Below are 27,868 nucleotides of genomic sequence, written 5' to 3'. Positions count from 1 at the left end.
ATCACACAAAGGAGCGTTATTCTGAATTCTCTGGTCGTTTCTGTCAACACCATCATTCACTGGTGATTTTTAGCCTGGCAAAGACAGCTGATCGAAACCGTCATACTAGTAGGTCATTGAGGGTACCTACTCTGCATATCAGAGTGCCTCTTTGGACTAGCAAGGCACCGTCATCAGTGGTCCATGGTTAAAGGCCGCCATAGCAGCTCACGGTTTGGATCACGGTCAATCGCTTCTTATAGAATATCGTTGATTGAAACATACAGTTTCAGATTTTTTCGCCATGGAGCAGCCTACGCTTTTAGTGTTGGGCTAGTGCGGGGCTCCAAAGTAAGGACAAAGCATGAAGTGAATCACATTTTTTCATAGGCTTGATAATGCATCGGCTTTCGGATATCTCCTGTATGCAGTTTCGATCTTGTAAATTTGTGTAGCTTTTATTTTTACCAGAAAAATAAACTAATAGAATCGTACTCCTAGTTTCATCTATTCGATATTCAATCTCTATTCGCGCGCGCAGTCTACCCCTGAAGCCAAATCTTCGAGACGGGACAACTTTCGTTCTAATGCACCGGTAACCTAGCAATCGATACCTCTACAGAAGAAAACGGGGCTCCAAGTCTTCTCTTCGAGATTTTTGTGTCGTATTTCAAAGAGAAAAAGCTCAAACGTGAAAGGAGCAGCAAAGATGGTCCTGCAATCTTTGGTGGTCCACACGGCTGATAACTTATCGGAGATTTATATGTATTGAAGCACAGCATCAAACAAAGCCCAATCGATTTAAATGCAAATGCTCTGGTAACGCGCACTTCAATCCAAGGAAACATTCATTCAGTTGATTTCTCGTTTACTATGTACACACGGAACAATTACCACTAAACCACATTCCAGAGTCCTTTTCAAAACAAAAGAAGCCATCGATCGCCCTTAATCTTAGAATTATTCAAATAAAACTTTCAAAGTCGTACCTCGACCAACTCTCCCTTCCTCGTCGGATGACGTATGCGGATGAAATTGATCCCCTTCCGAGGACAACAATCACCGTCGTACCCCTGGTTCTATTCGATTTTGGCAAGAATGTCCGTCTCGCGGAACAAATGGTACTCTTTGCTGTCGCCTAAGTCTACCTTAGTGCCCCCATACTCTGGCAGCAGGACCTTCTCGCCAACCGTCACTGCCAATGGGACATGCTGACCGGTTTGACTATTACGGGCACCGGGTCCGACGGCTACAATGGTCCCTTCCAGCACCTTCGATTGGGCTTTCTCCGGGAGCACAATACCGCCTTTGGTTTTAGTGAGGGCTTCAGCGCGTTGCACCAGTACACGGTCCAAAAGAGGAATCAAACGCTTGGATGCCTGAGGAAAGAGAAAAAAAAATAACAAACATGTACCGAATTTCTAACATAGAAGGACAATGTCCAAAAATTACGTAATATCAAAATTACTTATTTAAGCCCTTCCTTAACGGTACTTTTTGAAAGATTCTGGATTACAACTTTGTCATTTGCGATAGAAAAAGTCGATTAATAATTATTATTGCAGTCAAGCGTGGTAGCTTAAAACATTTTAATAATCCTCTTCCAGCCCTGCATTAACATAACCTCGAAATTCCATGCTGTTGCCAAGAGCATAAGTAGGTTGCTTCTAGAAATTTGTCAGACATGATGATAGTGAAGAGAAACATGAGCCGGTGTTATTACGTAATCAGGACGATTGAACATGCAAATTTTAAAGCATGTTCTATCTTTTTTGCTCTCAACACGAAATAAAATCATAATCACGAATTACTCCAAATTTCGTCATCCCGTTTAGAAAGAAAATAAACATATAACAAACTTACCATCTTCAATTGAAATTTGATCTAAATTGATGATGCTAGATTAACAAATGCTATGATCCACACTAGGACAGTTTTTAATTAATATTTTCACTGAACCAGAAGATTGCGAACTGACGAGGAACTTGGAGTCGTCTACCACGCGACTTTCCAGAAAGACGATCTGACAGCGAATGATGAAATAAAAGAAGCAAGAGAAGAAAAAGGTTTTGTGAACAACTGTGCGGATTCTCGGTTGTGTGCGTGTCGTGCGAAGTGAAAGATAGGGCTGTACATCATTTCAGTCCATTCGCTTGCCGAAGCACTTATTAATGGCGTAACTTATTTATACAAATTGAAAAGGTTGGGGTTTAAAAGTAAAATGGATCTCAGTTTACTGCAGTGTGTTATGGACATATGTTAAGATTACGAGGTTTCTTACTTTAAGTCATAATAAATAAAAATAATATATGGGTAAACTTCGATATCAAGTTCTTGTGATACATAAAACGTAATCTGAACTATTTTTTCCCGTCAAAAATAAACCAGCGCAGTCACCCAGCAAGTCTCATAATAAAAAGAATAAATTTTCCCGTCAAATTTTTAAATTTGCTCAATCAATGCTTCATCTAATTTAAATTATTTAACTAAGTCCGCACCTTTCCAAAAAAAAACCCTTAACATTTTTGAAAAAAAATTAAAAGCCAGTTCACACATGCCCCTGTTTTGTTTTCCATATTCAAATTGTTAGAGCCTTTAAAAGTTACAAAATAAGTTTAACTAATAAAAATAGTTAACATTTTTGTCGGTAAAGGTGAGAAAATGGAGAAAATAAATCATTCCGTTACCCTAAATCTGGTGTACATGCAGCTGACTGTTATGATTTTGAAGAAAAACTGTCAAAATGTATTCAAAACAAACCTTGCGTGTATGCAAAAACATTTTATATTTTTTATTCAATGGAAATTTTTAATTAGTTTTATCGTTATTTGCCGTGTTGAATTAAAAATTTGTTTTCCATGACTAGTGCGTTGTGTGTGGCATGCCGAACTCGAGGTTCCGGCATGGTAGCCATCTATCAGCACCCTAATGGGCTGGATCAAATGTTCACTTCCGTCACCGGAATCGAGGTATACGTCCTATTAATCCAAAGCTTGTTGTACACACATCCTCAATTACGTTTCCCAATAGGTTGAACATGGAGACTTTCTCTGCATTCCCTGCTATGATGATATGAAAGCAGCTCATCTCTTTAAACAAAAATGCATCCAGAACAATATCCTTCGAGTTAGTCGACCTTCAACGTTGAGGCCTCGATCCGAAGACGAAGACCAAAAATCAGACGCGCTAGTTCAACAGACAGTTATTTCACCGAAAACGGAAATTGTTCGGAACTCAGAAATTTCCACTACAATTTCCGACACAGACATTCTCGAGGAGCATTTGGTTATTCGGCCAGATATTTCGGATGCTGAAAGAGAAGAGCACCAAGATCGCGACGCGGAGTTACTAGAAGAGGACGAGATTAACGACAAGAAAGTAACGCTACGTGATATTCTACCGGTTCAATCAAGTGAACCAAACGTAGCGAATTGCACAAATGATATTGAACCTAGCTCTTATGAAGCGGTTGATGGAACACAAGATGCTGGCTCCGTGTCGGATGAATCCCAATCAATCCGCTGCGAGGTATGTGGTAAAACATTCGAGAAGCTTCAGTTTCTACATAGACACATGAAAGTTTGCCATCCGGCGGCTGAATCTACCGACGAGTGTGGCGAACAGCAAAGTCCAGGCGCATTGGCCACACTTCCAACGGTTCATAATCTCATGTGCGAGTACTGCTTTCAGGAGTTCACCGTTCCCGCTGCAAAGTATGAACACGAAACTCAGCACATGTCTGAGCCGAAACCGTACAAGTGTCCGCATTGTCAGGGTACATTCAAGGACAAGGTTGGTTTGCGCAGTCACATAAGAATCCATTCGGCAGTGAAACGCTACAAGTGCCAATACTGTGAGATGAGATTTCACCAGCGCGGAAATTTGACAGCACACGAGAGAACCCACGTCGGGGCCAAACCATATTTATGTCCTCAATGTGGAAAAGGTAATCGAATTAATATTTACATAGGGGAAAAGACGGCTTTGGCAGGTTTTGTTCTATTATTGTCAGGGGGGGTTTTGTCGACCAAATTTTATGAATTTTGCCACAATATTCTTTGATATGCAAAGAATGTTTATGCCAAATTTGAGCATAATCAGTCATAAAAAACCCCCCTGAAAATAATAGAACAAAACCTGCCAAAGCCGTCATTCCCCTTAGCTACACCTCTTTTTTAACACTGTAACGAGGGTTGGGCACTGGAGTTTACTGGCCAGCAAAAATGTTGAATTATTAATCTAAGGAAGACAATGTACATACACTGTTTATAGAATGTTCGAATACTCATAGCCTTATGTAAGACAGGTGGTCGCACAGACTTACATCTAGCATTAGACAAAGGACGAGACATTCAAACAATATTGGTGTCGCGGCATAGCTATTATACTATTCAAGTTTTCATTTTATTTTATTACAACAAATGCAATTGATTTTAGGATTCGCCGAAAGTGGCAACCTAAAAAACCACATTCGGTACCATACGGGCGAGCGACCTTATGCGTGTTCGGAGTGTCCGAAACGATTCCGGACGCACTATTCACGAACAGTGCACTATCGAGCACACAGCAACGAAAGACCTTTTCGCTGTACGGAATGTGACAAGGGATTCTACTCGTCCGGTAAGTTGATTATTCATCGGCGTGTCCACAGTGGTGAGAAGCCGTACAAGTGCAGTTCCTGTCCGGCCAAATTTGCCGACAGCAGTGGACTGAAGCGCCATTCAAAAACACATTAAATAGATAAATAGTTCAAATAGTTTTGAATCTGATTTGGAACGCGTTATATTTTGTGAAAGAAAGCTTTGAGACTAGTTAGCACATTTCATCTAAGATTTAAAAAAAAACGACGATGGGTCACGTCTCTCAGGTAATTGTGGCGTTTGATTAAAATGCCTTTAGCGTGTGTTTATAGTTTCACTCCCCCAGGGTGTCAATCGGCGAGTAGCAAGTCATGACTCTCCCTCTAGGGCCCTGTAGCATAATTAGACTAATAATATTATCTACAAGTTACAAGTTAAAAAAAATACAAGTAGGGGAAGTGTACCGGCCAACCATGAAAAATGCATGTTTTCAAAAAAAATATCGATCAGTTTCAACAGTGAAGAAATAAGGGATATCTCCTGTTAGAGCTAATAAAGGCATCAAAAATTGATTTACTTTTTGGGTTATGCGAGAAACTAGCCAAATTAGTGAGTAGCCATTAGGGTGGTTCAATAAATCTTTTTTTTTTGTCTTTGTTAGGCTGGCTCGTCTCCGGCTTCAAAAAATCGATTTTGCTCCACAGTGCTCATCTGATTCTTTATCATGTTCTGAGTGTCCTCTGAAAATTTGAGCTCATTTGGATTAAAACTGATTTAGCACAAGCGATTTCAAGTTTTCATGCAAATTAGTATGGGGAAATTTATTTTTTCAGTATACTGTAAATGACGCTTCGCATTAAGCGCAGGTTAAAAGAAAGCCTATACATAGCTAAAAGGAATACTCAACAGCTTTCAACCAACAAAAACCGCATGTTGATTGATCGCCCCAGTAAATGAGTAATCGATTTTAATACAGGTTTCGAATCTTTAGTCATGATCGTTAAACTTCTTTGAGGGCATTACTGAAACGTGCAGTGCAACATAGTAGCCTGAATTTGTGTGTGCTATCCAGAGCTTTAAATATTCGATTATTTTTTATGAAGCCCACCGGCCTTCTTTGTCACTTCACTTCTAAACATATTCATATTCGGCTCTGCACCGTTAATATTCGGAATGAATATGTGTCAGTGATTATTGATTTGAATTCCACAAATTAATAAATAATCGGAAAATTGAACACATGATACATGCAATAAATACACGCATAGATCTAATCCCGACGTTCAATTAAGGGGCATTTTTAGCGGCAAATGTCAGTATAATCAAGGCTAATTATGTTTTTTTCGCGCGCAGTTACCATACTCAGTGGTAATCAATTGAATGAATCTATGAAGAAGTAAACTGAGTAAGTCATTCTATGTTTTGAATAATCAAAACACGATTGTCAAAACTCGGAGCGAAATGCTTCATGAAAGTGAATATTTTATGCTCTGGTGCTATCTTTCGCGCCACGAGCAGCAATGTTGCCTGTTGAGGAGTTATGCAATTAGCTCCAGAAAACTATGGTATAGATCAAATTCGATTACTAATTATTGGAACGATCAATTAAGATGCGGTTTTCACTGAGTGAAAGATGTTGAGTATTCCTTTTAGCTATGTAGGTTTTCTTTTAACCTGCGCTTAATGGGGAAGCGTCATCAACAGTATAATGAAAAAATAAATTTCCCCATACTAATTTGCATGCTAACTTGAAATCGCTTGTGCTAAATCAGTTTTAATCCAAATGAGCTCAAATTTCAGAGGATACTCAGAACATGATAAAGAATCAGATGAGCACTGTGGAGCAAAATCATTTTTTTGAACCACCCTAGTAGCCATTGAGCAAGTAAGTGCAGTGCGTTTTTTGTTCGTCGGGAAAATAATGAAATATCTATTTGGTCTTCGGTGGCTAATGCGCATGTATTGCGCTTTGCTCCGGTCGGAACAAGCGAGATCTTCAATAGTTTGCAGTAGCCATCGAGCAAGTAAGTGCAGTGCTTGTTTTGTTCGTCGGGACAATATTAAAATACCTATCTTTTTGGTCTTCGGTGGTTCATGCGCATGTATTGCGCTTTGCACCGGTCGAAATAAGCGCTATCATCAATGCAGCAGCCATCGAGCAAGCGTTGTGCAGTGCGTATGTTAGAGCAAGATTACCGGTCGCTACTAAACGCGCTGCTATAACAGTAGCGCGACTGACAGGTGACCAAATTTGGTATATGTAAGACACGCGTTTCTTTTCCTTTTTTGTATCATCATGAATATGGCGTCGTACAAAAGAAATAATTAGTCGCTTACCAAGGCGATTTCCAATATTTCCTTCCCAACTAACATACTATTCCTTTCCAGTGTGCTCATGGAGATGCAAAGGATTCCTCTTTTTTAATATGGCGTCGTTCAAAAGAAATAATTAGTCGCTTACCAAGGCGATTCCCAATATATTTCTTTCCCAACTAACATACTATTCTTTTCCAGTGCGCTTATTGGTCTTGAATCAAAAGAAACTCCGAAGCATGTAACAGCGAGAATAGCTTTCTAGTCCCGAGAAAACTATTCAATTGGTGAGCTGTGCATTATTTGTTGTTTCTCGGCCAATCACGACTAGCAACTATGATGGGTACTGTCAATCAAGCTAAGTTAAGCTAAGCTAAGCTATGCGAAAAACTGGCCAAATTAGGAACTTGACCAAAACTGGTACAGTTTCCCTGCTAGTAATTTGTGTCGCATAATACTTACTTGATACTTGATACTTGATGGGCTACAGCTCTTCGATGAACCTACGCCGAATGGAGTATCCTTCTCCACTGGACTCGATCCTGGGCCAATCGCTTCCAGTCGCCCTGAACATTGAGCGCCCTCAGGTCCTCTTCAACTGCAAAAAGCCATCGTGTACGCGGCCTTCCACGAAGCCTGCGGCCTCTTCCGGGTTCTCTACTAAATATTATCTTTGCTTGATGTTCTTCCGGCATACGAACAACGTGACCAGCCCACCGTAGTCTGCCGTGTTGTATAAGCTTAATAATATCCAGCCCTTTATACACCTGGTACAATTCGTGATTCATGCGACGACGCCAGATACCGTTCTCCTGTTTACCGCCGAGTATTGTCCGCAGCACCTTACGCTCAAACACTCCGAGAGCTCTCCGATCAGCCTCCTTTAACGTCCATGTCTCATGGCCGTATAAAACCACCGGAAGAATCAGAGTAGTATACAGCGCGAGTTTTGTTTTCGTTTGCAGACTACGGGACTTAAGCTGGTTACGAAGTCCGTAATAAGCCCTATTTGCAGCTGCAATACGCCTTTTCACCTCGCGGGTAACATCATTATCGCACGTCACTAATGTTCCAAGATACACAAATTCTTCTACCACTTCAAATTTTTCACCATCCAGCACTATTTCGCTACCACCACCACTAATGAGTTTGCATCGGTGGTGACGAAATCGAGGTGGTAGAAGAATTTGTGTACTTGGGCTCACTGGTGACTGCCGAAAATGACACCAGCAGAGAAATTCGGAGACGCATAGTGGCTAGAAATCGTACGTACTTTGGACTCCGCAAGACGCTCCGATCGAATAGAGTTCGCCGCCGTACCAAATTGACAATCTACAAAACGCTAATTAGACCGGTAGTCCTCTACGGACACGAGACCTGGACGATGCTCGTGGAGGACCAACGCGCACTTGGAGTTTTCGAAAGGAAAGTGCTGCGTACCATCTATGGTGGGGTGCAGATGGCGGACGGTACGTGGAGGAGGCGAATGAACCACGAATTGCATCAGCTGTTGGGAGAACCATCCATCGTTCACACCGCGAAAATCGGACGACTGCGATGGGCCGGGCACGTAGCCAGAATGTCGAACAGTAACCCGGTGAAAATGGTTCTCGACAACGATCCGACGGGCACAAGAAGGCGAGGTGCGCAGCGGGCAAGGTGGATCGATCAGGTGGAAGATGACTTGCGGACCCTGACTTGCCATGGACCGAGCCGAATGGAGAAGACTCTTATATACCGCACAGGCCACTTCGGCCTTAGTCTGAATAAATAATAATAACCACTAATGAACCCACGTTGATTGCCAGCGACCATGTACTTCGTTTTGCTGGCATTGATCGTGAGTCCAATCCTCGCTGTCTCCCTCTTAAAAGGCACAAAAGCCTCTTCCACGGCACGGCGATCAATCCCGATAATATCGATATCGTCCGCAAATCCCAGGAGAATATGCGATTTTGTGATAATGGTACCGCTTCTTTGCACACCAGCTCTCCTAATCGCTCCCTCGAGCGCTATATTGAACAGTAGATTCGAGAGTGCATCACCCTGCTTTAATCCATCTAAGGTAACAAATGACGTCGATATTTCATCCGCAACCCTTACACTTGATTTCGATCCGTCCAACGTTATACGAATCAGCCGTATCAGCTTCGCCGGAAAACCATGTTCAAGCATAATTTGCCATAATTCATTCCGTTTCACTGAATCGTACGCCGCCTTGAAATCAATAAACAGATGATGTGTCTGCAAGTTGTACTCCCGGAATTTATCAAGGATTTGTCTCAGGGTAAACATTTGATCCGTCGTTGATCGGCCCTCACGAAAACCTGCTTGGTATTCGCCGACGAAGGACTCTTCAAGCGGTCTCAATCTGTTGAACAGAATACGGGACATAATTTTGTACGCCGAATTAAGGAGGGTTATTCCTCGGTAATTGGAGCAATCCAGTCTGTGCCCTTTCTTAAAGAGAGGGCAAATGAGGCCGTCCAACCAGCTAGCAGGCATTTCCTCGTCTTCCCATATTTTCGACATAATATGGTGCAGAACTTCATAAAGCTGCTCACTGCCATGTTTGAGAAGTTCAGCCGGGAGCTGGTCCTTCCCCGCAGCCTTATTGTTTTTCACCTCTTTGACAGCTTTTTTAACCTCATCTAGTGTAGGTAACTCCACAGCTTGTCCATCGTCGCTAATATTTATTCTGTTCACCGATGCACCGTCACTTCCTCCATTCAACGAAGTCTCGAAGTGTTGCTTCCACCTGGCAGCCACTTCAGTTTTATCTGTCAGCAAATTCCCTTGTTGGTCGTTGCACATGACGGGGGATGGCGCTGTCTTTCTCCGCACGCCATTGACAGACTCATAAAACCTCCGCATATCGTTCTGCTCCATTTTTCCTGCGCCTCACTAATAACTTGTTCTTCGTACTCTTTTCCTGTGGTGGGTTCGTTTTTCGGCTGCTCTTGCTTCCTTGTACCGATCTCTATTCGATCGGGTACCTGACACCAACATCCGGCTTCTGGCAACGTTCTTCTCGTCTGTCACTCTCTGACACTCCACATCGAACCAACCCGTCCTGGGTCGCCTCTGTGCAGTGCCTACCACTTCTCGTGCTGTTGTGCTCACCGCTCCATGGATCGACTCCCATAGATCGTTGATGTTGTCGCTAACGTTGATTGCACTTATCCGTTCGTCGAGCTTCTGGCGGTACTCAGCCGATACTTTTTCCGCCGACAATCGCTGGATATTGTAACGCATCGTTCGCTGTGATCTTTCGTTCGATACAGTTGACAACCGTGATCGAATTTTACTGACAACGAGGTAGTGATCAGAGTCAATGTTCGGACCTCTGAATGCCCGCACATCGATAACATCTGAGAAATGGCGCCCATCCACCAGAACATGGTCTATCTGGTTGCAAGTTTCACCATTTTGGGTGTCTCCAGGTGTGCTTTCGGATGTAAAGCAGCAAAATTTACTAGCCGTAGGCCGTTGTCATTGGTAGCGAAGTGAAGGCTCTCCCTACCGATTATGGGACTCTCTACCGACCTGAGCGTTGGCGTCTCCGATAACAATTTTCACGTCATGCTTTGGGCACTCTCCATAGGCTTTATCAAGACATTCATAAAACGTGTCCTTCACGTCGTCGGATTTATCGTTTGTCGGTGCGTAAACGTTGATCAGGCTGTAATTGAAGAATTTGCCCCGTATCCTCAACACACAGATTCGTTCGCTAATGGGTTTCCACCGCATCACTTCATCTGAACTGCCTGAGAATCTCCCTTAATTCCTAGAGGACCTCCCGGAGGAAGTCCCAGAGTAACTCCCAGAAAAACTATCGGAAGAACTTCGGTAGGAATTTCCAGCCAAATTTCTGAAGAAAGCCTAAATAATTTCCTGAAAGCCTGAATGATTTGCTAGAAGAGCTACTGGTGGAACTCCCGGAGGAATTCCCGGAGAAACTCCAGGATGCATTGCCGGTGGTATTCCCGGAGGAACTCTCGGGGAATTCTCGAAGAAATTCCGGAACATTTTCTGAAGAAACGAGGATTTTCGCGAAATTCTCAGGAATGTTTCTTGGCAATTCTGCGGAATTTCCACGGAATATTGTTAGGAGTTCCACGGTAAATTTTTTATAACTTCGTGGAGTTCGTGAAGGATTTCTTGAAGTAAATAATGGTGGAATTTTCGGATCAATTCATGGCAAAATTGATGGTGGCATTCCTGAAGACATTGCCGAAGAATCCCTGATAGAAGGCCTGGAGCAATTGTCGAAGAAATTCCTTGAGAAAGCTTGCATATTGTTTTTTATGCCTATTTTTTAATAAACTAGTCGACCCTGCAGACGTTGTCCTGCATAGTAGGCGAAAATGCGCGTTGTGAACTACCCATGCGAAATTTCCATACGATTCTTAATTTTAGTTTTTCATTATTTGCTCAACCCTATGCACGATTTTCGCATGAGGAAATATCATATAAACGCGTCGGAAACGATAACGAACATATTTGCTGAAGGAATGAAGAAAATTCATCCAGCCGTTTTCGAGTTATGCGGATACGAACACAGACCATTTCATTTTTATATATATAGATATTATTTCAGAGAGGATTTGTTTAGAAATTCAGATGTACGGTTCTAGTTTTCTTAGACTTATGGAACAATGCAGGATTTTTTAATAATTGTTTGCTTCTCACAAAACGGACCTAATGCAGAACATCACCTAGATTAGCGACAATTACACAGGCACAAAAATGCCTCGTACGGTCGTTATAACGATCCTTTACAACGTGTAAACGTTTGTACAGAGTCCTTGTTTCATGAGGAACCAAATACTGTTGAAAATATTGAAATCCAATCTTCAATAAAATCACACGAGCTATTTTTGTGGCTGTGTAACTGTCGCTCATCTAGGTGCTGTTCTGCATTAGGTCCATTTTATGTAAAGCAAACATATCTCTGTGTTATTGATTTTAAGCGTGTAGCGGGAAAACCCGTCGCAAGCAAAAGATCCGCTCCGTGCAAGACACAACTCCCAGTTCGGTTCGTTTGAACCACACGATTCGCTAGAATCGGTAGCGACTGATCCGAATCGAGATCCGTGTCGCACGGATCTGAGCTGGTAGCGCAGCTCTCGCTTCCATGTCACAGCAATTTCGAGCTGGACGACGACATGAGCGGAACTGAGAGTTGTTCGGATCTTCGGATCTTTTGCTTGGTACGGTTCGTTCGCTACCGCACTACTAGGTATCTTTTGTGTGTCCGTTCGTAACGCCGAGTATGTGGGTATGCGTTTAGAAATAGACGGCAAGCTAGATTATTTTTGCTTGTGTGTTTCTTATTTCTTTCTGCAGCAGAAATGATTTCTGTTGCTTGGCTAGATGAAGATGGTGCTGTCGCTTGGCTTGATAGTGCTTGAGGTGCAAATAATAAACGATCAGCACGTGCGCGGTACGGGACTGGAATGCTCATACAAGCTCGCTTGTGTTGTGTACCGCGAGCGTGATATTTTCATTTGCGTTGTACAAAATACAACAGCGCGCGTACTCGAGTGCGTACGCTCGAGGGAGCTTCTCTAGGCACGTGTTTGACAATGATTTCATCAATTTAAAGTGAGCTGCTGAGCTGGGGTTCTTTAAAAAAGATCCAGGGTTCATCAGCTCAATGTAAGGAAGCGAATCTTTCGAACAGCTCCTGAGCGGAGCGCCCATCTCTAGACGCAACGCGCTAATGTGATCCAGCCTTTACTGTTGGTTAGGGGTTTCAAAGTTTTTGGAACTTAGAAGGAAATAGTACCATGCACTAATATTCATGTGTTCCTATAAAACTACAATTCTTCTTCTTCTTCTTCTTCGAACACCGGCACCGGGAATCGAACCCAGCCACCCTCAGCATAGTCTTGCTTTGTAGCCGCTCGTCTTACCGCACGGCTAAGGAGGGCCCGTAAAACTACAATTCAGAAGACCTAAAAAAGTTGTCCGCCCCCCTCCCCCCCTCTACTTGAAATCCTGGCTACGCCCATGGATAAGACCCCTGCCCACTAGGTGAAGTGTGGACTCATTGATTTTAAGGGACTACGTTCTTTTCCACTATTCCATTAATTAGAAAATGTTTTTTATTTTCAAAAACACTACAGCTGATTTTTCTTATTTTCTGTTTTATTATGTTTGCTTTTTCCACCTTTCAGTTTTGAATCATATGCTTCATTTTATAGATTGTATGCTAGTTGTGTTGTAGTTGGTTGGTTGAAATTGTTGCAGCTTCATTCTTCCCTCGTTTCCTATAGCATCGGGGACGTTTATTCAGTTTCGCTTATTTTTTTATTCTAAGTTTCGAGTTATGTGTGTTTCCTTTTTCACTTCTTCTTGTTGTCTGCCTATGGTCAACATGTTTGCAATCTGTTTTTCGGTATGCATTTGGCATTACTTAAAAGTAAAGGAAATATGCACGTATGCCATTCTTTCTTTCTACACTCTCGTCATTATCCGCATGATTTTTAATTGGTTTGTTTGCTTTGTGTTACATTTTAGTTGAGCTCGTAGTTTTTGTTTCTTTTGTAAACGTTGCTTCTTTTTGCATGAACCTTTGATTTTAATTTATTTCCAGAATAACTATTTCCTCTATAATTGGCTGATTTTGTTTTTCTCGCTATATTATTTGAGTGTTTCGTTTTGAACTGTCATTGTTTCATAGCTGATATTTTCTTCCAAATTTTAACTCTTTCCTTTGTTGATTGTTTTTCAATATTTCTATGAAAGTTAAAACAAACTACCTTTTTTTTTGCTAATTAGGAATTATGTTTGGACTATCGCTTTCTCTGTTTAATGATATTTTTCGAGTTAGATAGCTGCTCCTATTGAAAGTAGTAGCAGTATCTAGAACAAAATTTTAACTACAACTAGAGAAATGACGTTTCATCAGAATATTTTGGCTTCACTGGATGCTTGAAAAAAAAAATAGGAATGGCTAGCTGTTCATAAAGCTTTCGGTTTGTTTCAATAAATTCAACATTTTTAGAATGATTAATTTTATTCGTCTTTCGATTGAAGGAAACAGTTTACTGGAATGGTAACGAGCGAGAAAGGCTGTGATAGTGTTCGACTTACTTTTCTTGTTCTCCAGTTGTTCTGTAATTTTGTAATTTATTTTCATTTTTTTGTTATTTTGTGTGTATGAGCCAAAGTTAAGTACTTTCAAACAGATTTATGTTCTTTTATGTTATTTTTGAATAAAACGTTAGCTTTTATCTTTGCTTTTTATGTACATTCACAAACACTTTTACACGTTTCTTAGTTGTTCCTCCTGTAGTAGAAGTTTGATTTAAATATATTAATAAAACAATAAAAATCTCTAAACAAATAAAAAGAAAACAACAATCATGGAGAATTCAACCAAATAGAAAAATCGATCAAAATCAAATGTTTTGAAATTGTTATTTTCCTTTTCCGCCTAATTCTGTAAATTCGCAGTTGGAATAATGTCGAAATAGGAGAAACTATTTTCTTTTTACATCGTATAACAAGTAACCTTTTCCATTTCCATTGTATGAAACACATTAAAATTCCTCTAAAACAATGCACTCGAATCAACCAAAATTCATCTCACACATACAACTGTACACCTACATTTTTCACAACTGTCACAAAGACACACAGAAATACATTCACTCTCAAAAAAAGAAACTAGTACAATTAGTTTCATTTCAAAGTCTGTAATTATTGTAACTTGAACTCAATTCACAAGAATTACGAATTACTTGATGCTTATTTTTGTGTTCCAATTTTATTGTAACATATTTATTTGAAAATGACTGATCGAATAGATTTCATGTATTCCATTTCCGTTGCATACAAACTACAGAGTTGATTTTTTACACTCAACACATCAGCTGCTCTTTTCGAGAAGTTTTTCCTCTACTCTATATTTCCTTTTTTCTGCTCGCGCAATCCAAGTATAATAATGCATAGGGTGTAAGGTAATAAATTACAAATATGAATATCATATCGTTAATTATTGTATGGATTTCTAATTTTTGCTTGCTGTTTCCTTTCGTTCCATTTTTGGATGCCGATTTCCATGTTGACTCTTCTAGGTTAGTTGAATTCAGAAGGATACTTTCTTTACCACCCAACTTCTCGAACCGGAACGGGTAGCAAATATGCCTGAATGGATACATCTACACAAAAGTTTAATTATCGTTGTCAGCAGCTATAATACATAGTATGTATTTAAATAATAATACATCTATGGAAAATGTAAATACATTGACACAATACCCTTTCATGGCTACTACTGCATACGCCTACGCGATTTAGGATAACCATCAATAATGAACACTATTCCTCCAGTATAACGAAGCATATAGCATTGGTTAGACTGGTTTTTCATTGATATCACTTAAGACAGGATCACAGTTGTACGTTACTTCCGCTTTGAATGGAGTGCCCTTGAAAACGCGAGTGCATTTAGTTTTGGAATCCGGGATTAACCTCGTTTGTGAGCTTAGGGATTGAAGTAGGGTGATGCACTTTCGAATTCATTGTTGAACATTGCACTCGATGGCGCGATTAGTAGATCTGGCACCATCATCTCACGGTCGCATATGCTCCTGAGCTTTGCGGACGACATCGACCTGATTTGGATTGATCGCATTGCAGTAGCGGATGCTTTTGTCCCGCAGAAAAGGGGATAGGCCTAACCTTTAACTCTACACTCTAAAAAATCATCACGTCATATTCACGTGAAAAATCACGTAACTCGTCTGTCTTGGACAAACGACGATTGTTACGTGACGTTAGTAACGCTCACCTGAAATTCACGTAACTTTTACTAAAAATCTTGGCGAATATGACTGTATACCCACGTAAACAATTTAAGTGAGATTGTGTTAGTGTGATTGCAGCTTCGGCATTTGCGGAAGACCTGCATTGTAAACAAGAATGACTGATACATAACCTAAACATAATGAGGCTTCGCGGAGGTAAGTGATATTTCAGGTGCATCTAGGTGGATATTTTCCGTGCCTGCATTTTTCCTCCTTGGAAAAAATCAACGGAGGTTGGATAAAATTTATTAGATTCTTTGAAAAATTATGTGGAAGAAAAGGAAGCTGCATGGAAGTCTAGAGCTATAGCTAACTGTATACAGTTTTCCGGTCGCGTTAGTATAAAATTTGTAGTCTAGGTGCCACTACTTTTTGGTGAATAAACAGCGGCAATATTAGCAATTTTCGAGCAAGTAACTGGTTTTAAAATTCTCAGCGATTCTCATTGACATCATTTCTCAACAAATCTGATAAATTCCATTCAACATCCGCCGATCACTTTTTTTTTCTTCAAAACTGTTTCTGCGGTAACTCCAAAGCGCAATGACCAAATGACGGCATTTCAATGTATCAATGCATCAACAACGCGAAAAAGATTCCCTTTTATGGGCAGTCCCTGTTCATTTTTGCATTCATTCCAAAATCATCATCAAAATCAAAATCATGCATCAACAACGCGAAAAAGATTCCCTTTTATGGGCAGTCCCTGTTCATTTTTGCATTCATTCCAAAATCACTATATTGCAATACATTTCAAAACATGTAGTGGTTAACTGCTGTCTTGTAGCTTTCACTAAAATTTCACGTAACCGGTACGTACAAATCACGTCAGGTTCACCTGATCAAACACGTAACTACTTTCAAGCTTCACGTCATTAGTACTGGAAGATCCAGTCAGAGTCACCGGATAAATCACGTAACTCAAGGAAACTAAAATTTGTTCAGGTTACTTGTCATTCAGGTCACTCTTACGTGAAAAGTATGGTGGATGAGAACCACATTTGTTTTCAGGTAAATATGACGTGAAGATTTTTCAGAGTGTACCAAGATAAAGTACATGGTTGCGGGTAGAGATGTAGAGATAGAGGGAGAATTTGTGGTATTGGTGCTGTGGTACTGTTGGATGGGGTTGTGTTTGAAGTTGTTGATGAATTTGTTTACCTTGCAACGCTTGTAATATGTGACAATGACGTTTCCCGTGAAATCAAAAGACGTATTGAGGTTGCGAATAGCGCCTTTCATGGATTACACAAACAACTTATGTCCCGCAAAATGCAGACGGAAACGAAATTTGCTCTGTATAAATCTTTGATTTTACCGGTGATTATTTACGGACATGAAGTGTGGACGTTAAAGAAGGCAAACCGGAAAGCTTTCGGGGTTTTCAAGCGAAAAGTGCTGCGTATATCTATACTGCCTGTAGTACCATATTTTCCTATCTTTCACAACCCATTATTCATATGGAACAGATATACGATTACGGGCAGTACACTAGAAAATGGTGTGTGACGCAGACGTATGAATCAAGTTGTATCAAATGTACAAAGAAGAAAATTAAGTGAATCGTATAAAATACGGCCGAGTTCAGTAAGCTGATCGCTTAGTGCGAATGTCAGAAGAAACTCTACAAAGTTCCAGCATGTTTTTACTCCATTAGATTGAGTCTAGTCTTGCTGAAACGTTCATTCCTGTGTACAAAAATGTTTACATGTTGTTTGTTAGCTGGATTTTCGCGCCTTTTCACCAAACTGGGAGAAATAAGTCCAGAATGGGAAATGAAGGTGGTGGTAAAAAGAGCACCTCTCAAAATAAATTCACACTTACACTGACAACGATAACTGAAATAGAAGTCTAATCTTGAAAAGGATATAACAGCCTAAATTTATTCTTTGTCTATGACATAGGTGTATAGTTATGTATGTAGACGAGGAACCTCAAAGAATGAATTGTTGCTGCCACGGCCTTTTCAAATGTTGGTCTAGAAATTATAGCAACAAAGACCTACCGTACTAAGCATTTATTGTAAAAATAAAAAATGTGTGCTATGATTCAGGTTGGCTGACCAAAAACTCTTTGTTTATAAAATCCGATGAAAAACTCACTGTTGAAAAGCTATCCTCCATACTGTGACGCATTTGTGCATTATAAAACGGTTAGAGTTTAGCGCAGTTTGATTGATTGTCCAGATTTGGTTATTTTCTGTGCAGACGTTTTTGCACTGGTTTCTATGTAAAATAAACATTGGACACTTGAGAGGGAAGGAAAACTAGTAATCAACAGCTGCACACGATCACATTTTTTGAGTGAGTGTTTGTGCTATTATTCGAATGACCACCATTATAATTGGGCGATCAATGGAAATAAATAAACGACACATCGGGGATTTTTCTTCTTTCTTTCGTCCAATCTTCCTTGCATCTCAAGAAGCCCAAATACTAAACAAAAATTATGTTTAAAACCAATACTAGATTTCATTCAAAATAAACTGATGATATGTGGAACTAACTGACTGTTTGTTACTATCCTGTCCTTGCTTAATCATAACTTATCACAAACAAACAAAGAAATCGTTCATCCATACTTTTCAGGAAACGCAAACTATTTATATGCCACTATTAGAAAACTTTTCATTCCGACCGGGGCTAATAAGTTAATTCTTAATCACCAAATCTTTTCACTTTTCTGAACATGTCTATTAACAGATTAGACGACTCTTCCTGCTGATTATATACATTGTGTTACGGTTACTTTTGCTTCCTAGCATATGATTAGGGAACGGAAGTATGATCCTCCAAAGGATAAAAAAGAAATGCCGGCCTTACATAAAACACGCGCAACTAGCCAGCGTGAACGAAAGACCATCTTAACGAAAACAAGAAACACTTATTCTGTACAATTCTCTCGAACCTTTGCCTCAATCAACAGGTTCCCCAATACATTCCGCTACAGTCATTTTAGGTATCTTTAGAGGCTACCAGAAATAGTATTCCCTACTTAAATGGCATCTATGTTCTTCCTGTGTCATCCACTATCATAATATAATAGTACTTACTACTTGCGCAGCGTGGTTTTGGATGGGGAAAACGGCTGAAGAAGCACTCGCTCAGACTCGTTTTAAACATAAGTGGCGTCTACAACAGCACTTCTGCAGCCATGCTGCAGTAGCTCGGTGTAAACCTAACTGGGACAATATTACCTTTCTACGTCACGTAGTTATTGGCCGTTTCTCGCTTGCAGATGGCCAGCCGCCGTTTCAACTCGGCAAAGGTGGGTCGCTTCTCCGGGACTAGATCCCACGCCTGGCGCATCATTTCGTAAATTTCCGGCGGGCAGCCTTCGGGGGCTTCCATCTTGTAGCCGCTGCCAACGTGCTTAACCACATCCGCGAGAGGCTGCACGTGTAAAGAAAGATGGGGTTCAATGGTATACCATTAGGTTGAATTTGAGCAAGATGTTGGAATTATAAAAGAAAGAGACACTCACGATTCTGGGATAGGGTACTCGACCGAATGAGTAGATTTCCCACAGAAGAATTCCAAAACTCCACATGTCGGTTTTGTTGGAGAATTTCTGAAAAAAAAAGTATTTTTTTAAATTTTGGATATTACAATATGAAACAACTATAATTTATCTTTAAAATTCAAATTGTTTTGCTTTCTAGATTAAATAGACTAATAAAATGAATTAATAAAAAAACACGATATTATATAACTCACTCCCTCTTTGAGCGCCTCCGGAGCCGTCCACTTGATAGGCAGCTTGCTGATGTCAGCCGTGTACCGTTCGTCCCGTGCCAATCCAAAGTCGGATACCTTTGCGACGCACTCTTCCGAAATAAGTACATTCCGGGCTGCCAAATCTCGATGGATGACTTTCTTCATCTCGAGATACTCCATTCCGGCACAGGTGTCACTATTTTAGGGGAGAAACAGTATTATCCATTAAAGTATTCTTCAAGCATGTGTGTGCTGTGTGAAGATCACTCACAAAGCGAAATTGATTTGATCTCGTCGAGTGATGTGCTGTCTGCCTCGCGATCGAAGATAATCCACTAGGGAACCTTTACTCATGTATTCTGTCACCAGGTATATGTACTTATCGTGAAACACTAATCCGATGAATTTGACGAGATTTTCATGTTCGAGGGTTCTGCAATATCCGAAAAAGTTACACAACACATATTAAACAACATGTCATTGCACTCACGTCATAACACCCGCCTCGGCAAGGAACTTATTGGACGCCCTACCGGCGTCCTTCAACACTTTTACGGCCACTTTCTCACCCTTCAGAATGCCGAGCATAACATCGCCAAACTCGCCCTTGCCGATGTTCTCTTTCAACTGTAAGTCTTCCATTTTGATCTCCCAGCCATTGTCCTGGAAGTCCTTGACGCAAAACTCCTCCTTAGGTAAGGCTTTCATCAGTTTCGTGCACAGTCCGTCCGAGTCCAGTGTGTAGTGCTGAATGAAACAAAAAGCCACAATTGACAGATAATCAGAATCAATTCAGTCTCAAATTGGATAATGATGCGCTCAGCTTCTCCACTCACCTCCACCAGTTGGCCGAGATTGTCAAAGTATTCGTCGTCGTCGATCGTTAGCTTATTCTCGGCGTATTTAATCCGGTAGTGTTCGACCTTCTCGTTGAAGCAAACGCACAGCGTGTAATCGCCCGGGAAGTTGGTTGACTCGCGCACCAGGAACAATCCGTCCTCGCGGGGTTTCAGCAGATTTTCCGCCTCCTCGCGCTTTATCCGTCCGTGGAACCATCTAATTTTGAAATTGAAAACGAGTTAAGTTTGGATTTCTGTAGCTAAAATTAGGGAGAGAATGGGCTCTGAACATTGAAAAAAAAAAGATATATGATAGATTTTTACCTACGAATAACATACGGTTATAAAAATCTATTAAATCTGTATTCTGGCGCTCCTGTTCAGCTGCATATTAATTGAATTAAACTTTCAGCGAATCAACCCCGCATTCATTTTAACTCCTTAGTAAAAGGGGGGCAATATGCCCTAGCTTAGCAAAGACTACATTCTTTGTCTCAAGCTGTAACGATTTTTCATGAGTATTTGCACCCCATGCAACAGTAAAACAATATATCTAGCTGATGCGGGGCGTTTTGGGGTCTCTTCCGCTACTCACTGCGTGCGGGTGTTGATTTAGATGTCTGAACATTTGTCTTGAAGAAGCCGTAAGAGCTAGGCGGTGGTGGGCCGAGTACGTAGCTAGAATGTCCGACTATAATCGGACTATAATATGAAAATGGTTCTCGATAGCGATCCAACGGACATAAGAAGGAGGGGAACACAGCGTGCAAGGTGGACCGATAAGGTGGAAGACGATTTGCAGAGTCTTATCGCAGACTGCGTGGCTGGCGACGTACAGCCATGAACCACTACTGCCTTATAACTGAATAAATAAAAAATAACCTTTTATGAGAAGAGAGGGGGCTATGAAAGTCTACATTCGTCTACGTAAGGAGGGCATCTTCAATAAAGTCTGCGTAGAAAGTAAATTTCCATTTAACAATGAAAACAGTTCAATCAAGCCCCTGGAGTTGACCAACTACCAGGAGAGCTGTTTAAACACGGTGATGATGCCCTGGCTAGAGCGCTGCACTGGGTAATTACCAAGGTTTGGGAGGATGAGGTTCTGTCGCAGGAGAGGATGGAAGGTGTCGTGTGTCCCATCTACAAAAAGAGCGATAAGCTGGATAGTAGCAACGACCGCGCAATCACATTGCTGAACGCCGCCTACAAGGTACTCTCCCAAATTTTATGCCGCCGACTAACACCAATTGCAAGAGAGTTCGTGGGGCAGTACCAGGCGAGATGTATGTTTGAACGCTTTACCACAGACCATGTGTTCGCCGTACGTCAGGTATTGCAGAAATGCCGCGAATTCAACGTCCCCACACATCATCTATTTATCGACTTCAAAGCCGCATATGATACAATCGATCAGGACCAGCTATGGCAGCTAATGTACGAAAACGGATTTCCGGATAAACTGATACGGTTGATCAAGGCGACGATGGATCGGGTGATGTGTGTAATTCGAGTTTCAGGGGCATTCTCGAGTCCCTTCGAAACGCGCAGAGGGTTACGGCAAGGTGATGGTCTTTCGTGTCTGATATTCAACATCGCTTTGGAGGGAGTAATACGAAGGGCAGGGATTGACACGAGTGGTACGATTTTCACGAAGTCCTTCAGTTATTTGGTTTCGCCGACGACATTGATATCATGGCACGTAACTTTTAGAGGATGGAAGCCTACATCAGACTGAAAAGCGAAGCTAAACGGATTGGACTAGTCATCAACACGTCGAAGACGAAGTACATGATAGGAAGAGGCTCAAGAGATGTCAATGTAAGCCACCCACCACGAGTTTCTATCGGTGGTGACGAAATCGAGGTGGTCGAAGAATTCGTGTACTTGGGCTCACTGGTGACCGCCGATAACGATACCAGCAGAGAAATTCGGAGACGCATCATAACTATCTACAAAACGCTCATTAGACCGGTAATTTTCTACGGACACGAGACCTGGTTGATGCTCGTGGAGGACCAACGCGCACAGGGAGTTTTCGAAAGGAAAGTGCTGCGTACCATCTATGGTGGGGTCCAGATAGCGGACGGTACGTGGAGAAGGCGAATGAACCACGAGTTGCATCAGCTGTTGGTGGGCCGGGCACGTAGCCAGAATGTCGGACAGTAATCCGGTGAAAATGGTTCTCGACAACGATCCGACGGAAACAAGAAGGCGAGGTGCACAGCGGGCAAGGTGGATCAATCAGGTGGAGGACGATTTGCGGACCCTCCGCAGACTGCGTGGTTGGCGAAGTGCAGCCATGGATCGAGCTGAATGGAGAATACTTTTATGTATTGCACAGGCCACTCCGGCCTTAGTCTGGTAATAAATAAAATAAATAAGACATGCGACGTTGTTGCAAAAATATCGACGGCGACAGCGGTGCACACCCCTATTCCGAAGTTAGTAAAGGGTACGCCTCTTGATTACTATACACATTTTGTTTTTGACTAATTGGGCGAAAAATATGCAGAGCAATTCTTAGCTCTTCCTCTGGCTAACTCAAATATCGAATTTAATCAACACGCTTCCAATCTGTCAATTTTAAATTATCTTTCAATTATCTACTCCCTCATACTTTGAGTAGAACTGACCGATAAAGCCGATATTCATATCATTCATTACAATAAATGCTCCTATTTTAGAATTATGGTGAAAGAAACCTAAGAAGTGTTGCAAGTCGAGTGATGAACTTTGTTTAAACTCAAAAATCACTTTCATAAAGATTAAAAAAAAAATGTTGTAAGTCACCCCATTTGACGGAAACCGAAAAGTTCTTGAAGCTCAATAAGAGAGCTTTTTGCATCTTTACTGGCCTAATAACCGGACACTGCCCGAGTAGATATCATTTGAAAAATATTGACCAGGTTCACGTCAAAATATAGTATATACGAAATATACAAAATTTGAATAGTCACGTGCTAGTTTTCGTGGAAGAGAAATGATCACCGTCTAATAAATTTTGAACCAACATTCAATAAGCTGGACCTGCTGGTGAAGGTATCGGAGTTCCATCAGAAGGTGCACCTTATGTAGATCAGAAGGACTATTAGAAAATAAACAAAATGCTCGGCAAAGCGTCAACGGTATGTTATTTTCTGGAGTTCCAGAGGCTTCCAACAAAGCCGATAATCTTCACCACTGAAACACAAATTGCTTGTAAAGCTCACGCTGCTCGCCGTTCGAGAGGAGAAATTGATGATCCTCTAATTCTTCAGCTATGGTAGGTCAAAGGTCAACAAAGCAAACAAACCAAATATTCCTCCGCGATAAATTCGACCATTTGAATCAAGATTGATCGGCTGATAAAAATTCTGCTTGGCTTGGTGATGAGGAAATCTGAGTTTCACCAGAAAGAGCGCCTTCTGGGGATAAACTTTCAGAACTAGGACTAGGTCAGTCAACTAGGAAATAAAAGAAAAGTGTCGACAAATCGTCAACAAAGGGCTGACGCGATTAAGGATATAGATGTCCAAGTTTAAAAAAAAAACCTAGACTAAACCTAGTCTAAAACAAGTCTAGTTTTGACTGCGGCTCGATATTTAAACATATTCAAAAACTTTAATTAACTATATCACACTATCGGGGCACAGCGACTTGCATAGAAAAGTAGGTATGTCTACATCCTATTACAAAACCTTGAAAAGAATTTATACTGAATTGGGTTGAACTGTGTTCGTATTCGCACTTCGATTCTTATGCTCATATTTTATGAATCAAAAACAATTTCTCAATATGCTCATCTAAAAAATTGAAGAAATTGTTTCTAGCAAGCACAAAAAAAGGAAATAAAATTATTAGACTCTTTTAGAAGAATGTTTTCACCAGAGATGGGAAAATCAAATTTTCAAAAAATCGAGTATGATCAAAATAGAGATGGTCGGGTTTCGGGTTTTCAAACCCGAAACCTGACCTGAACCCGAACCCGACGGGTTCGAGTCGGGTTTGGGAAATTTGTACAATGTCGGGTTCGGGTCGGGTACGGGTTCGAGATTTTTTTTTTTTGGTTAATTTGAGGATTTTTCGTTATTTGGGCATACATCCTTTTTGATGTAAAGCGAAATATAAAATATCTAGTTTGACAAACAAAAACAAAATAGTTCGGGTCCAGCTCGGGTTTAAATAGTTGAACTAATTCGGGTTCGGGTCGGGTCCGGGTTTGAAAGGAATTAATGAATCGGGTTCGGGTCGGGTTCGGGTTTGCAAAATGTAAAACCCGACCATCTCTAGATCAAAACTCACCCGTGATCTTACTTTCAAATTATCAAGTGTTAAAAACTCTCCAGCGAATAAGAATCGTTTGAAAATCGAATCTTGATTTGAAGCATTTACCGTTACATTTTGAACTCTTTTTCCTTACTACCTTGAAACCATAACGCCAAATAGAAGATATAACGGAACTGTTGACAATTAGTTGTTGATAGTAAAAATTAATGTTTGAATGAAAATTCTGTGTTTATCGGCGACAACTCGCTTACTTTTTTCACGTGAAAAGTTTTTACACGAAAATTGCAATTATTATTGTCTGAAAATGATTCAGCACAACTCTGGTCTTCACCTGTAATCTTTACAGATATATATTTCGTCGAAATAAGTCACGGTACAAAATTAAGAAATGAATTAAAGTTAAACTCAATTTAAATATATGTAACCCAAAGAAAATACTCACGGCATCGCATTCAGCTTGGCATTGACTTCCGCCCTCCTTTGAGCGGCCGCCGCCGCTGTGGGCGAAAGGGACGCCGTAGCCACGCCACCGGGCCCAACCCAACTCACTCCATTGCTGTCGAATGCCGTCCCACCTGCCGCCGCCGACGGTGGCGGGGGCAAACCAATTTGGCTATGCATCGAGTTGGACATCCCGTGTGGTGCCGGTGGCACCTGTGGTTGCTGCTGCTGCTGAGCGGGATGCGGTGGAATAACTACCGCCGCCGCTCCTTGAACTGTAGACGCAGACTGCTGCTGCTGGCCGGTAAGGATGTGATTCTGTAGCTGGGCACTGTTCATAGAAGTGGACATGAGATTCGATTGATGGCTACCCAGGGCACCGTGTTGTGCCGTTGGCTGGTGATGTTGCGCCGCTTGCTGGAGACCCGAGGGCCCTAGCATGTTGTGCTGGTTGGGGGATTTTGGTATGTGATGCACAGGAGGAATCATTCCTCCGGAGTGCATTGTTGGTGGGGGTTGTTGGTGATGTTGCTGCTGTTGCTGAGCCGGCGGCAGAAGGATGGAATTTAGATTTTGATTACTCTGTAAGAGTGTAAGATAAGTTATTTTCATAGGCGATTGTCACATATATTTTAGGTAACTTACAGTAACACTGTGAGGAGGTAATTGCGGTGGTGCCACGTGTTGATGTTGCTGGGGCGAGTGTTGTTGTTGTTGTTGTTGGTTCTGTTGCTGCGGTGCCGGCGGTGGATTAATGAACTGTGGTGGTTGCATTCCCACGTGTCCCATGCCACCGCCGCCACCACCGGGGACACCAACCCCCGGTTGTGGCGCCGGTCTTTTGTGCTGCCGCGCCGGTGCTGTCGGTGGCATCTGATGCGGCATGAACCATGGACAATCGCCCGAGGCGGCCGAATTGGCTGCGGCTACGACGGTTGACGAGAAACCTCGATGATGACCAACGACTGCTGTTTGACCGGACGACTGCAGATTGATGGCCGCCGTATGGCTGTTCATTCCGCTGTTCAGCACACTACTTCCGGTGGAGTTCCGACGCGATAGTGTGTTCTGATAAAGGTGATGCTGATAGGAACCCTGCTGCTCTATTTGGTGCGGGCTTCCGATGCCTCTGCGATCGATTCGCGACTCTGTCCTCACATCGACATCTGTAGAAGAAACAAAGATTGATATCAAAATACTAGTTCATGTAATATCGTTCATCAGAATTATCATCAGCAGTTCACAGTAGAATCAATTAGATTACGCTAGTTTGATCCGAGATTGAGCGAAAGAGTGCCATCGCTCATCAGTAATGAATCACCGTTCTTGCAATCCTCACATCAGCATCATCGTTCGATACCAATACGTCAGCGATTATTATGATTGAGATCATGTGCTGTGCCACTTCATAGGTATTCCATTCATTCCGCCAAGCCCATTCAAACGAGCAGCAAGTCTGATGAATTAGCTTATAATCTAATTTGTTTTATAGGGGATAGTGGGTTGAAATAGCTCTGTAGGGCGGTATAGCCAACGTTTATTATGCTATCAGTGAGTATCATATTAACATTTTTATTGCGAGGGATGAATGGCAATGAAAGGGTGACTGAAAATCGCATTTGAAATTCGACTTCCATTAGAATTATTTGTTTTATTGTATGCTTATTTATAAAGCAATAATCATAAACATATGTTTCGCCCGATATAGAAATGATTTGAAACAAAACCAAACTAAAAATGGCATAGCATCATCATTTCAAGAAGTACAAAAAACAACTCGATCAAATAAGTTCACCACCGCGGCACCGCCCCAAGCACAGCTGTCCCATATTGATATTGAATCCATATCAATATGGAGAAGTTATGTTTGTGTTATGTTGGTCCAGCAGCATGGTCCTTGGTCGGCTTACTCCGAACGTTTGTCCATATAAGCCCAAAAAAAGTTAATAAACGTATCATCTTATCCCACTTCCCCTTCACACGGTGATATAATCATTGATATTTTCCAGTAGCAGGGCTTTTTAGAAAAAAAAATGTCATGGAATTTGTCTATAAACTGATTCCTAAGAGAACTATAGTGGGACTAATGGCTCAGGGTTTTATTTATTTTTCTCAGGGTAGAATTATTTTTGTTATAGAATAGATTCACGGATATTAAACGTTGTTGTCAAATAAAATTCACACCGGAATAGCCCTCCAAAGCAAGTTTGTTCATCTTGCTCGCGGCGATTCTGTCCTGTCGATAGGGATGCAGTAGCCCAGCTAAACCAGAGTCGATTGAAACGCCTACGTACAAAGAGCTGCCACTTGCCACCCACGTCGCGACGAACGACGCGACGATGTGGATGGATCGATACATACCGGAATTGGTTTAACGTTATGCGGCCGACTGGAAGCTGAACGTTTTGATTTGAACAATACTCAAAACTCTTTCATTGGGAGGTGGTCATGAATATTGCATAGGCACACAGTTGAAAGTGGAGAACCGGGTCATCGGGTAGCAGCAGTCAGTTTTGAACAATATATGAGAGGAGTGCATTGGGGGTATTGTTTATTCTTTGAAATGATGCTACGCTCGATTCTGAATGATGAACTCGCCCCAGTCACTGGGCAACCTAAACTACATTTTCTGGTGGGCTTGTTGTCATGTATTTGGGTAATAACTAGATCAACTACTCAATTGTTGACAAATTTGTTGATTGAAGGCGGGAAATTTACCTAGCTTGTGTACCATTGGCCGTTTTGAGATAAGTTTGCTTGTTCTACAAGTAGAGTGACGTGAAATTGCTCGAATGAAGTTAGAATAGTCGTTCATTCACGTGAGAATAGCTGAAATTGATTCTAGTCACATCATTCTACTCATAGAATAAGCCTTAAGGCAAACAGTAATAACCTTTAGTCTTGATCAGGGA

General features: G+C 41.4%; 3 protein-coding genes across 3 annotated transcripts in view; 1 reads left to right on the top strand and 2 right to left on the bottom strand.

Moving 5' to 3' along the window:
* Positions 1-418: 418 nt before the first annotated feature.
* LOC134226154 (10 kDa heat shock protein, mitochondrial-like) lies at positions 419-2,023 on the bottom strand. The gene is made up of 2 exons (XM_062706742.1): positions 1,843-2,023; positions 419-1,358 (listed from the first exon to the last, which is right to left on the bottom strand). The coding sequence occupies exons 1-2, from the start codon at positions 1,843-1,845 to the stop codon at positions 1,059-1,061; spliced, it is 303 nt and encodes a 100-aa protein (XP_062562726.1). The 5' UTR covers positions 1,846-2,023; the 3' UTR covers positions 419-1,058.
* Positions 2,024-2,690: 667 nt separating this feature from the next.
* Positions 2,691-4,749, top strand: LOC134227959 (zinc finger protein 436-like). The gene is made up of 3 exons (XM_062709675.1): positions 2,691-2,948; positions 3,010-3,925; positions 4,417-4,749. The coding sequence occupies exons 1-3, from the start codon at positions 2,838-2,840 to the stop codon at positions 4,713-4,715; spliced, it is 1,326 nt and encodes a 441-aa protein (XP_062565659.1). The 5' UTR covers positions 2,691-2,837; the 3' UTR covers positions 4,716-4,749.
* Positions 4,750-18,137: 13,388 nt separating this feature from the next.
* The window catches only part of LOC134224711 (transcriptional regulator ovo-like), a 107,526-nt gene continuing 97,795 nt past the window's right edge, over positions 18,138-27,868 (bottom strand). The window contains 8 exon segments of the mRNA XM_062704241.1: positions 18,138-19,083; positions 19,175-19,261; positions 19,408-19,603; positions 19,679-19,840; positions 19,898-20,154; positions 20,244-20,463; positions 24,958-25,538; positions 25,602-26,122. Coding sequence (XP_062560225.1) covers positions 18,892-19,083; positions 19,175-19,261; positions 19,408-19,603; positions 19,679-19,840; positions 19,898-20,154; positions 20,244-20,463; positions 24,958-25,538; positions 25,602-26,122 — 2,216 coding nt within the window. The 3' untranslated portion in view covers positions 18,138-18,891.

The sequence above is a fragment of the Armigeres subalbatus genome, chromosome 3 (assembly GCF_024139115.2).
Source record: "Armigeres subalbatus isolate Guangzhou_Male chromosome 3, GZ_Asu_2, whole genome shotgun sequence".
Lineage (NCBI taxonomy): Eukaryota > Metazoa > Arthropoda > Insecta > Diptera > Culicidae > Armigeres > Armigeres subalbatus.
Note: the sequence above shows the minus strand (reverse complement) of the source record. Positions and strands in the feature narration are given on the sequence as shown.